The sequence below is a fragment of the Microtus ochrogaster genome, unplaced genomic scaffold, assembly GCF_000317375.1.
Source record: "Microtus ochrogaster isolate Prairie Vole_2 unplaced genomic scaffold, MicOch1.0 UNK33, whole genome shotgun sequence".
In the NCBI taxonomy this organism is placed as follows: Eukaryota; Metazoa; Chordata; class Mammalia; order Rodentia; family Cricetidae; genus Microtus; species Microtus ochrogaster.
In genome coordinates this window covers 825713-838939 of record NW_004949131.1, presented here as the reverse complement: position 1 = coordinate 838939, position 13227 = coordinate 825713, and the positions used below count along the sequence as shown (strand labels likewise).

At 43.5% G+C, this 13227-nt stretch overlaps 2 protein-coding genes across 2 annotated transcripts in view; one reads left to right on the top strand and one right to left on the bottom strand.

Moving 5' to 3' along the window:
• Acad11 (acyl-CoA dehydrogenase family member 11) overlaps window positions 1-13227 on the bottom strand; it is a 74065-nt gene that overhangs the window by 27524 nt on the left and 33314 nt on the right. The window contains exons 12-13 of the mRNA XM_005368460.3: window positions 9265-9372; window positions 7314-7412 (exon numbers count right to left, since the gene is read on the bottom strand). Coding sequence (XP_005368517.1) covers window positions 7314-7412; window positions 9265-9372 — 207 coding nt within the window. The remainder of the gene's footprint in view (window positions 1-7313; window positions 7413-9264; window positions 9373-13227) is intronic.
• Ackr4 (atypical chemokine receptor 4) lies at window positions 680-6315 on the top strand. Its single transcript, XM_005368459.3, has 2 exons — window positions 680-1743; window positions 4727-6315. Exon 2 carries the CDS (start codon window positions 4736-4738, stop codon window positions 5786-5788), a length of 1053 nt encoding a protein of 350 aa, XP_005368516.1. The 5' UTR covers window positions 680-1743; window positions 4727-4735; the 3' UTR covers window positions 5789-6315.

Below are 13227 nucleotides of genomic sequence, written 5' to 3'. Positions count from 1 at the left end.
ATATATATATATATATATTTCTAGGTCTAGCTTATTTTGTTTGAAATGATCATAACTGTATCCAGTTCCCTAAAAATGACAGACTTTTGTTCTTCATGGCAGCACTGAAGTCCACTGTGCACTATATACCTATAGTCTCTATATACCTATCATATATTTTTCTTCCACCCTCTTCCCCTCCCTCACCCTCCCTCTCTCTTTTTAGTCAAAGCTCATATAGCCCAGGCCAGTCTGGTCTCAGGCTCATGAGATGGGATTACAGATGTAAGTCAGGATACCTTGCTTACATGGGACTGAGAACCAAGGCAGGGCTTTCTGCCATGCTCGGCTTGTACCTACCAGCTGAGCTACATTCCCAAGTGTACATTGTCTTTACCTATTCATGGATGTGCTTCTATCTCCCCAGTAAAACAGTACTAGTTGGGCCTGAGGAGATGGCTCAGCAGTTGGGAACACTAGCTGCTCTTCTAGAGGTCCAGGGTTCAATTCCCAGCACCCACATGGCAGCTCACAATTGTAACTCCAGTTCCAGCAGACCTGACTGCAGGAATGTGGTGCACAGACACACAGGCAGGCAAAACCACCCACAAGCATTCACAAAGAGAACAAAGGGTGCTAGCACCTGCTCAGAAGCGCTGATTACGTGTCTCTGCTAGTGACTTCTCATTCAGTAGCTTTACTTTGGTTCTTAAGACTGGCTATGGTTGAATGCTTACACCATGGAAAGTGGCAAATGGCACGAATTAGTGGTAAGCTGGTTTTGCTGCATGCAAATGATGCTTCCTCAAAGAGAGGTAGCAGGGTAGGAAGTCTACCTTGACCCCAAGACATATCCTGGGAGAAATAAGGCTGAAGGCAGATACACATGAGTCTCTTTTTGCACGAATCAACACGGAAGCTGTAACACTGAGACGACAAAAGGGCCTGGGTCTAAAATCAGTTCCGCAGGTGGGTTCTTGGGCTGGCTGTGCAGGAGAAAACGAGGCAATGCTATGCAAATGTGAAGTGAGCGGAGGTCAAACAGGGCAGGAGGACAATTCTACATGCTTCGGTTTCTTGTCTAACGTGCATTTGCTCGGCAGCCCGGGAAAACAGCCTCTCCACACAGAGGTTTTCTGAAGGCTTGTATTTGGCCCTTGATGAAAGGTTCTAAGAAAAACAAGAGAAAGCCACCACTTTGAACCCCGGAGAGAACACCACAGTGAGCCTACTGCAGAAGTAGACAAAGCACGCACTCCTGCTGAAGGAAAACAGTGAGTTCTGCTGGGACTGCCTGGAACTTAATCTTCCATAATTTGGGTTTCAAAAGGATAACTTTCGGGGTTTAAATCATTTCAGTTACCTCTGTTAGACAAAGCAACTTTCTCAAGTGTTTCTGTAGCTTTCCCCAGCAGCGCCCGTGGCCTCGAGGTGCGGCTCTGTGTCCCCCTCTTGGCTGAGCAGGAGCTGGCAAGCTACAGGCACTTTCTTCTTCCCCTCAGCTGAGTGGGACCCGACAATCCTGCAGTTCGGGAGCCAAACTGGAATTCCTTCCGTCTGTATCCAGACATTTAAGAATTTGGCTGGACTCCACAGGAAGGCTTTACAGAGTACTTAATCAAGTGCTCCAGAGGTTAAATTTCAGGAAAGCCCTCTTGGATCCGAGATAAAGGCGGGGTGTAAAAAGGGGAAACAAGAGTCCTGTGAGTCAGAGGTCCTTCGCTCTCCTCCTCACTCAAGACTGCAGACTCCCAGCTCAAACAGGTTGGTTCCTTCTTTCTTTTTCTCCTTTTGACCTAAATATGCATTTAAAAAAATTTTTAAGCCCAAAGATTTTGCATTTTTATTTTAGTGAGGGATGGGGCTTGATACATGAGAGTTTAAACATTTACATGGGCCAAAAAAAGCTATTTAAGAACATCTCTACACCTAAACCTTGAAGTGAAAATATGAATATATCAAGAAGAATAAATTATTTTCAATACCATTGCTGGTTTGTCAGGGAGCTAATAGAGTTTACCAGATCATTTCTTCCTTCTCTTTATAATAAATATTTTTTGTTTTGAAAATAATTTAAAAAACAGTTGAAAGTCTTCCTATGTATCTGCAGAAGGGTAATTTTTGCAAATAATCTCTATTCCTATTCTGATTTTCTTATACTGCTGGAAAAGTCATACTTTCAAATATTCACCCTATATTTTATTTGGTTCTGTTGTTCTTTGCCATCAAGTTTTAGATTTCTATGATAACAGAGAGGAAAGAACCAAGTCATATTGTGTTAATAATTAATGCAGAAACCGTGGAGGCTATAGGAGGCTGCCAGTGCAGCTTCCGCAACGCCTTTACGACAGAGTAGCCACTGCAGACTGTTGCTGCTTGCTTTCTGCATGATAAAGAAAACCCCTCAGCAGCACCTGCCTCAGGGAGCACCTTCCCTAAGGGGCACTTTTACATTATTCATCCAAAGAAGAGTTAGCAAGTTAAAGACCTCTTTAGAAACTTCACGTTCTTTCCTGGACTGCTTTGAAAATGCTGTTTTCATGAGTGATTCTGTAAGACCTGGGATTCTTTGAAGGACAAAAATGGCCAATCAAGATAGAGAAGCTAAGAAAGAAAAGGCAATAAAAACAATGAAAGTCATTGTAATATTCATAGTAATATTTGTAAATTCAGTGCAAGCTTTTCTTGATACACTGCAGTGCTATTGGCCAGCGCGTGATTCCTGAGTTTGAGACAGGAGACCCCTAACACATCTGACATCCATTCCGTATGTTTTGTTGTGTTGTGTCAGGACCTGACAGCTATTTAGTGAGCAGCTAGCGTGTGCCTGGTATGTAATAAATGCTTCAGTCACAACCAGAAATCAAACTGCTCAGCCTGCAGAGAATTTAGAGCTGGGAAATACATTTTCTCCACAGGATGGAGTCACATCCTTGATCGAGGGTGAATCTTCTGGGGAGGAAAACCCAAGCTAACTTACTCTTAAAGGGAAGGCAGAAAATAGTACTGGGTAAAAAGCAGGCAGGAACGATGGTGATGCACATGAGAGCAGTCTGTGTCTGCCAACAGCTGGCAACGGAGCACACTCCTGTCTACTGTGTGGGGACAGGGAGGGGAGAGGAGGCAGGAGGGAGCCTTGGAGTCCACTCTGTGGATCCTGTGTTGTCTCTTTCTCAGGAAGGAAGGTGCTTCCAGGTGCAGAGCTAGATGAGGGGGCATTAGACTGGCAAGTCAGAGGTACAATACCGACAGGCAGTAAGAATGGTTTTCACAGGAAGGTTGGTGAGAAAGATGAAGAACAGTCAGAGTCCAGCTAAGAAGACAGTGCAGTGTGTGTGTGCATGTGCGTGCGTGCACGGACACAATCAGAAGGGCCACAGTGAGCAGATGGCACAAGTCTAAAGACCGCAAGGGCAGGAAGATCTGAGACCCATTTGAAAGGTAAATCTGAACATGCAAACTAGGTGTGGTGGCTCACACCTATAATCCCAGTACGGGGAGGTTGAGGCAGGAGGATTGCTAACTTGGGCTACAGAGTGAGATTCTGTCTCAGGGGAAAGAAATCAAAATAAAGCAAGCAAACAAGAATGAATAAGCTTATAGACTAACTGGAAACAAGGGGATCTAGGTAAGCAAGAAGTCCAGGACAGTGCCAATTTTCAGCTTCAAAGGACCGGGGACACAAGAGGGACCAGGGGACACGAGAGAGACCAGGGGACACGAGAAGGACCAGAGGACACAAGTAGTTACAGGCGTGGGAGGCAAGCTGACTAAATGAGGTTTTCCTGTAGAAAAGCCAACATTAATGCTCTACAAATGCCAAGTTAATTTATTTAAATTTATAGTCACAGTAGAATAAAAATTAAAACATTACTTTTTTCAAGCAAGACAACTTAACTTATTTTAATTTATTATAGCTAACTCCACAAGACAAGTTATTTGTAAAAATTACAACATTTCTTCTGTTCTTTGATGAAATTTTCTATTATAAAAACCAGACTGAGTCTGGTGTATAAGAACTAGTTCCAGGACAGCTAGGACTTTAAAGCAGAGAAACCCTAACTCAAAAAACAAAAAAAAAACAAAGAAAAACCAGACTGGGTAGATGGCCCTGTAGTTAAAATGCTTGCTGTCCAAGCGTGCGGACTTGGGTCTGGGTCCCTAGCACATATGAAAATGAGGTGTGGGCTTGCGGCCCGCCTACAGTTCCAGTGCTCAGAAGATAGAGGAAGGATGTGTGAACCAAGCTGGCTATCAGAACAGCTCTGCTGCTCAGCTCTGGGTCTAACCTCTGCCTCAAGAAGTAGGTAGAGAGTAATCTAATGACTCCTAATACCAACTCCAACCTGTAGATACATTCACATACATGTGCCCTCACACCCACCCACATGCACGCAGACCACACATACAAACACATACAAAAAAAAATCCCACAAAACTAAACAACTTATATTTACTTAAAAGTCTTCAACTTTATCTAGGATTTAGTAATAACTAAGGGAATCCCTTAGGATATTGTCTGTTGGCCATGGACAAATGCCAGTTCCTGCACACAGACGTGTAAGAACAAAGGTTGGGGGAACTGGCTCAATGTGGCCCCCATTAAAGTTTTCAGAGTGAGATCCAGGCTCACACATGTGATAGCCACAAGCTATTCTTTAGAGAAAACACAAACCATATGCTGGGTAAAGCTGCTTCCTTTTAAGCAGTGCTCAAGTGAGTGTCTTATGTTCTTCCTGCCATCCAGCTCGGTGCCATGGCTCTAGAGCAGGGCCAGCCAACAGAATACTACTACGAGGGAAACGAAATGAATGACACTTACGACTACAGCCAGTATGAAACGATCTGCATAAAAGAAGAGGTCAGGCAGTTTGCAAAAGTCTTCCTCCCTGCCTTCTTTGCAATAGCCTTTGTCATCGGACTGGCAGGGAATTCCATGGTTGTGGCAATTTACGCCTATTACAAGAAACAGAGGACCAAGACAGATGTGTACATCCTGAATCTGGCTGTGGCAGACTTGTTGCTTCTGGTGACACTGCCCTTCTGGGCAGTTAACGCAGTCCATGGGTGGATTCTAGGGACAATGATGTGCAAAGTAACTTCGGCCCTGTACACGGTAAACTTCGTCTCTGGGATGCAGTTCCTGGCTTGTATCAGCATTGACAGATACTGGGCAATCACTAAGGCTCCCAGCCAATCAGGAGCGGGGAGACCCTGCTGGATCATATGTAGCTGTGTGTGGGTGGCTGCTACCTTGCTGAGTATACCCCAGCTGGTTTTTTATACCGTGAATCACAATGCCAGGTGCACTCCCATCTTCCCCCACCACCTGGGAACATCCCTGAAGGCATCCATTCAGATGCTGGAAATCTGCATCGGCTTTGTGGTTCCCTTTCTTATCATGGGGGTGTGCTATGCCATCACTGCAAGGACGCTCGTCAAGATGCCAAATATTAAAAAGTCTCGCCCCCTCAAGGTTCTGCTCACGGTGGTTGTAGTTTTCATTGTCACCCAGCTGCCTTACAACATTGTCAAGTTCTGCCAAGCCATAGATGCCATCTACTTGCTGATCACCAACTGTGACATGAGCAAGCGCATGGATGTCGCCATCCAGGTCACAGAGAGCATCGCCCTCTTCCACAGCTGCCTCAACCCTGTCCTGTATGTCTTCATGGGGGCCTCCTTCAAAAACTATATCATGAAAGTGGCCAAGAAATATGGATCCTGGAGAAGACAGAGACAGAACGCAGAGGAAATTCCTTTTGACTCCGAGGCTCCTACAGATCCAACCAGTTCTTTTACCATTTAAATATAAAATGTTCTCTGCTTTTTACTTGGACACACACACATGTGAGCTTTCTTACTCAAATAAAATATTTGTGTTACACTGAGACTCAAATGTCCAACACTAGACTGTTGTTGCAATGTATAACAAAGAAGGAGCAAAGGGTGAGGGTGTGGCGAAGACAGACACCAGAAAGTAAACAACAAATGGGCAGAACCTGGAAATTAAAGTTACTACAGGAAAACAGCATGGCGGGAAGTAGAAAAACGCTGTACTCTAAAGAGGAAGCCTTTATGGCAGTGGGGTGTTTTCATCTTGACTATAGTGGTGGCTACTCAAATCTAGATATGCCACATAGGAGTTTCAACTGCCTACTTTTGATAGCAACTGTAATTATGAAATATAAAACATTGGCTAATGAGCATCCAAGACCATCTCATGTGATAAGTCACTGTGTAAGGGTTATCCGGGACCATCCTGTGTGATAAGTCACTGTGTAAGGGTTATCCGGGACCATCCTGTGTGATAAGTCACTGTGTAAGGGTTATCCGGAACCATCCTGTGTGAAAAGTCACTATGTAAGGCTTATCCGGGACCATCCTGTGTGAAAAGTCACTGTGTAAGGGTTATCCGGGACCATCCTGTGTGATAAGTCATGGGTAAGGGTTATCCGGGACCATCCCGTGTGATAAGTCACTAGGTAAAGAGCCCCCAAGACCATCCTGTACTATTTTGTAACTTTCTTTGAGTAGACAGCAACTTTAAAATAAAAAGTTAAAAAATCCCATCATGCTCTGAGTCAGGTGATCTAAAACCAATTAATAAAGAAACTTATGTTGAGGAAATTATAAGTATTTGTAATTATTTAAATTTTAATAAGAATATTTTTCTGCAAAATTCCAATATTTAAATAATTGCAACAAACTTACTCTAATTTTTTTGTTTCATAATTTATAAGCAATTTCATTAAATATAAAATGGCAATTATCCCAACCTTTAAAAGAAGGCCAAACCCATAAACTTTCCTGAGATGTTCACACATTCTGGAAAGTGCCTATAAATGCAATTTGGTTTGATGATGTCACCAAAGAAAATTATCCAAATACATTCTGGGTTCATTATGCACATTCTAGAAGCAAGCCTTAAAAATCATAGTTATTTAGAGTCTAATTTTATAAGTTCCTAAAGAATTTCCCCATGTATGTTGGCCTATTACTAAGAACTGATGAGCAAATATACTATCCTATATATAAAGCTTAATTTTCATTTAACCATGGATATTTTAGGCAATAAAATCGATAATTTACTATATTGGTTTTACATGTACTGACACTTACGAATGAACCCCAAACACATGCTCAGCCTGTGTTCTAGCGACACTGAACTATACCCCAGACTCCACAACTTATCAAATTACCTTTTCTCTTGGTACTATTTCTAAGTCTGATAGCGTTTCAGAGGCTGATTTAAAGCTGTGACCGCAAAGCAGTGACCGGGAATCGTGGCATTGCTCTGGCAAAGGGGTAGCAGAACCACGGAGAACACTCACCGCTGCTCCACCACTTCTTGCCGTTCACTATATAGCCATCTCCATCTCGCTGGATGCTACACTCAATGTTCGTGGCATCACTTGATGAGACATTGGGCTCTAGAAAGGAAGAACAGCTTGATCAACAGGCAGGCGGAAATCAGTCTTTAGCCAGAGAGGCTTGGGCGAGAGAAGGCAAGCTCGTCAAGGACAGAGGCACCTTGGGTTTTTGTTGTATTTTTTAAATCTTTCCACTTTACCCCTTTCTACTCGGTCCTTTCTTAATGACACACTGTAAGCATTCGATAAATATGAATTGGAAGACAGAGGGATGAAGAGTGGATTAATACTGACAACTGTGTCCTTGGAGGCTTTGCTGATGTCTGAGTCCATATACAACTCACTCAGCATTTTCCCAGTCACCCAAACCAGATAATACTGCCTTTGACTTTCCCCAGTGGGAATATGCTTTAATTGAGGGCAGGCTGGGTTTCTCTACTCCCACCAACAACTTCCACTTGCGCCTTGAAGGTGCTACTGGGAATGTATCTGCCAGCGACATCCAGATCTTCTCCACACTCAGGTCTCCAGAACGCTCTCTGTGCAATACCTGTAAATATCCTTAAATTCTCTTTACTGCATGGCATATAGGGACCAATCAGCTTTGACCTTGCTCCTGTATTGTCCTTGTTTTTATTTTGTATGTTTATACGTGTATGTGTGCTCACACGCTGGAACATGTGTCTATATGGAGACCATACAACTTCAGTTGTCATTCCTCCTCTGGTCTCTCATTGGCTTGGCCTGGCATGATCCTGATACTCGGTGGTGACTGGTTAGCCTGGCTGGCCAGGGGGCCGCAGGGATCTTCCTGTAACCAACCCCAGTGCTGTGCTTACACTTGTGTAAGATTAGATGTGACATCTGTGAGGATCCTGGGAATGGAACTCGGGTCCACATGCTTGTGTGGCAAACACTTTACAGACTGAGCCGTGTCCCCGCCCCTTTTCTGCTCTCTTCACTGAGTCCTTGGGATGCTTCACAGATTCTTTTTCAAGCTCCAGAAGCTGGTTTCAGAGAAGGGACGGCGAGCTTATTTTGTGGCCTGAGGATGGTGCTGTGGAAACACTATGTCATCACACCATTCTGTAGGCGTTCAATAAACACCGCTTGATGAATTAAGTAGAGAGAACTTTTGTTATTATATAAACAGTTATATATGTGTGTATAATATTTGTATATTATATAAAAAATAATCAAATCTAGTGGGTAGTAGAGGTGCATGTTTTTAACCCCAGGGCTCAAGAGGAAGAGGCAGGTGGATCTCGGAGTTTGAACCAACCTAGTCTACAAAGTGAGTTCCAGACAGCCAGGGCTATACAGAGAAATCCTGTCTTGAAAAATCAAAACTAAAATAAATAAATAAATAAATAATCTGGTCATGAGTGAAAGGTCAATATGAACTTCACATTATGACCAAATCAAATTGAACTTAATTCTAAACTCAAGTTGAGATGTGATTTTTGTCTTTAAAGGAAGTTAAATTCCTGTTTCCAATATACAAATGTACCAACACCATTGTCATCATTGTGTCCCTACTCCGTGCTTTCAGCGATATTCCCATCAGTTTATGTTCTGGCTTTCTAGGATTATGGAATAGCTGAGTAGCTTATAGTCATATAAATATCACAAGGATGAATATTCTCGGGCAGCAGTTGTAGAAACAGCACAATTTAGAAGCCATCACCCCGCTGCTGATGCTGAAACAGACTACCAAAATGCATCTGGAGCCACCCCAAAGGATAGGGGCGTCTATCCTGAGCATTCAAGGATGCCAGCATTTCAAACCAGGCTCCAAACAAACACATTCAGGCTGTGGGCAAAGTTGGCTACACCCCACACTGTTCAGGTGATCCACCCACGATAACCCCAGGATGACGATGACAGGAGACAGGACTGGACTTGCTCTTACCTGTCATACAGAATGCAGAGGTGATATCTCCACGAAGAAGGGGCTCCAGCCACTGCTGCTTCTGTTGCTCACTGCCGTACAGGTGTAATACCTCCATGTTGCCTGTGTCTACATGTGAAGAAAGTGTTACTTGACATTTAAAACTACCAGTATTAAATCCACATTTATGAAGATAATACAAATGATGCTTTTTTCCTTCTTCTTTTTTTTTTTTTCAAGACAGGGTTTTGCTGTGTAACCCTGGCTATCTAGAACTTGCTCTACAGACCAGGCTGGACTCAAATTTATACAGATCCTCCTGCCTCTGCCTCCCAAGTGCTGGGATTAAAGGCATGCGCTACCACCCAGCTCAGACTATATCTTTTGAAGTAAAATTTTGGTTGATGAAAATATTAGGAAACGTACATTAAATTGAACATGTAACGAGGGCATGCTGTACCATACAAGTCTATGGCACTCAGCTCTTTAGTTCTTTAACTTTTTCTGACTCTTGGGTGCTTGCCCAGTTCCCTCCACAATTTTAAGAAGGTCTCACTCAGTTAGGACTGAAGTGGCTGTTCCTGATTTAAACTCTGCCTGCTGTGCTTGTATGCTATGTCAGGAGTGACTTCCACGGTCCTGGAGAGGAGCCTCCAGCTCCCATGCTGCTTCCCAGGCACACAAGCTGGCTTGGGCCAGGCCTTGTGAAAGTCCGCTGGTGTGGGTAAGGAAACTGCTCACAAGCTACGTTCTCCATAAGAACCTCCACTTACCCACTCTGAAAGACCTCCTTGCTCTGAGCTACAGCAATTTTCGTTCACCTTTCATAGCTTGTTTCTGTTGTTGATTCAATTTGTTCCTGAGACAGGTTTTTTTTTTTTTTTTCTGGGTAGTCCTGGCTGTCATAAAACCCCTACTTCTGTCTTGTGGATGCTGGGATTACAAGTGTGCCCTAAGACAGATCTTAATTTGTGCACCCCATTCCTTTGTGAACGACAGAAGTCCTGCCTTGTAAAGAAGCAGAAACCCTCACGGATCCACTCCAGTCCTGAGGGGTGCTGTCTAGCCCACCCCACACCCCAGCTTCTGCAGCTGGAAAAGCACACTGTTTATTGTGAGCAAAAGTTCGAGATGCTTTTCTCTGATTTCCATGCCTGTAACATCTCTTGAATTCTGCTTGAATCCTTTTGAGATTTTAAGGAAGATTTGCAGAGTCAACCTCCTGTGACTTGGAGAACGGCTGCTCAAACGCTGATGAAAACTGACAGTTTGGAATCAAGTCAGGCTAGATTTGTAAGTGCCGGGGAGATGGCTCGGGGTAAGGGCAGAGGACCTGGTTCATTGTAAGTGCCGGGGAGATGGCTCGGGGTAAGGGCAGAGGACCTGGTTCATTTTAAGTGCTGGAGAGATCGCTCGGGGGTAAGGGCAGAGGACCTGGTTCAGTGCCCACCACTCACTTCAGGCAGCCCACAACAGCTGGTAACTCCAGCTCCATGGGATCCTACATCCTCTTCAGGAGACTCGCACACATATATGTTTTTACATCTTAAAACCATCCTTTAAAATATACCTTTGCACTCTGTTCAGATACTAATACTGAATTGAGAGGCACAAAATTCCTAGTAGATCAATACAAACCTAACAAGTGAGGGAGAAAAGAAGTCTTCGGTTATAGTTAACAAAATGAATTATTTGCTTTGTTTGCTCTTTTGAAATTTGGAGTTGCTTGTTATAGTTCAAACAAAATGAAGAATTAAAACTTTTCAAAATTAAGCTGGGAGCAATGGCATACATCTATAATCCTTGCACGTGTTTGTGGGGGTAGGACAGAGGCAGGAGGATCAAGAGTTCAAGGTCATCCTTGACTACATGAGGGCAGTATGGGCTACATGAGACCTTACTTAAAAGAAAAAGAAAGAATCTAAAATTATCATCTTTACTCTGAGAAACTGGCCAATTTTTTATTTATGGTTTAAAAAATTTCATCCCAGAGGCTCTAAATTATTTTAGTGACAGGCTTAGAAATTAAAAATAGCTATTTTCAGTATTCTAATATACAACATTGTCTGACATTTTGAAGGGAGAAAGCAGAAAGACACACCAGAAGGCTACATATGTTTATTAAGCTTTGCTAACTGCAGTGTTTTGGAGAGCCTAGGTAGAAATGAATCACTCAGACTGAAGAATCCTCCCAAAGAATGTCATCGGCACCAGTCACAACGCCCTGTTTGTCTGCCTGGAACACACCCCAGCACATAGCGTGCCAGGCCTCTGCAATAGCTCTACCACAAAAGGGAGACTCGTGGCTTCTTGATTTTCCTTCTTTCTATTTGAGAGAGTTGCTTAGTCATTTCTTAGTCAAAAACTAATCTAAAATGTTCAACAATCTTGTGGTATTATTTAAACAGAAAAACAGAGTCCTGGAACTTCAGCCTTAGGAAATCTTCCTCGAGCGTCTGGTGCCTCCACAAGTGAAATGGAGGAGCCACAGCAGAGCAGCGAGCCAGCTTCCTGCAGCCTAGCGGAGCTATGTGTGACCCACTATTGTGCCACACATCTACTTAACAGAATATGGCTCACACGCTCTAAAAACGTGATGGTGGGAACAGGCCAAAAAAATAAATAAATAAATAATAAAATAAAAGGCACCTTGTCCTAATGACTTTAGACTCCACTTTACCTGTAGGGTGAACCAAAGTTCAGGTTCCCAAGCCCTAGTAAAACTGGGAACCTTCCAATGACTGACCAAGCTTCTCCTTAAACAATGGAAATGGTTTGTTATGACCCTTAGTTCTTTAAACTATTGTGCTGTTCCTAACAACAGAAAGCACAAATGAATCTGACAGGTTGGACGGAAAGCTTGCAATGTGTGTGGGCTGACAATGATGGAACACACCAAGAAGCCCCTAACCTGATTGGTGAAAATTGTAACTGTTCCTTGGCAAAAAAATGTTTGTGATTTTTGTGCTTAAATATTTGCTTCAACTGGCATTCGGGGTCACAGTTCAGTCCTCTGTTCTGCAGCCCTGATGGATCAGGCCCCTCCTCATGCCCCCTTCTCTTGTACTGTCCTGCATTAAATCTTGCCTTTCGGTAACCTCTGTGTCTTCTTGGGTTGACTCGGAGCCTCAGACCACAATAACCAGGGGGTTGGAGAGATGGCTCAGGGGTTAAGAACATGGGTGGCTCTTCCCGAGGACCCAGGCTCAATTTCCAGCAATCACTTGTCAGCTTACAACTAACTGTCTGAGACTCCAGTTCCAACATCCCCACACAGACATACATGCAGGCAAAACACTAACGCACATAAAATACAAATAAATTTTGAAAAAGAAACCAAATAAAAACAAAAACATAACAATACAGAAGATGCCAGGTCTAGAAAATATCTGAATGCCATGTGTGGTAAGGAAAGCGGGTTTCATGGGTCCTGTGTTTCAACAACACAGAGGGATATCTGTCCCGCCACCTACAAACCTATGTGTGCAACTATATAAGCTACACATTGGTTTGCAAATAAATTATGTCTTATTAGCGAGAGCAGGAAGAAGAGCGTTGAACGTCAGGATTAGCAGTTTAATCCCTGTTCTGTAAATCCCTGTTCACACGGCATGTGCAGTGTGTCCTAACAGCATCGTAGACTCGGGATAAGCTCTTCAGACAGTGAGGACACATTTCTCTTACAACAGCCTCTTGACAGGATTACAGTGGGGACAACAGCGATGTGATAAACTGGTATAGACAGAAGGGAAACCATGCCAGGATAAGCACCATTACCAGAAGCCTAAGAACTATCTTGAATTTCACAGGCAAGTCAAAGTCTATCAGGGAGCCACTTGGTTAGACCTGGACCCTTCTCTCAGAAAGGCACCACACTGACACAGCCCTCTGTCTACTCGACACGGCACTGACCCTCTGTCTGCTCGACACGGCACTGACCCTCTGTCTGCTCCACATGGCACTGACCCTCTGTCTGCTCGACAC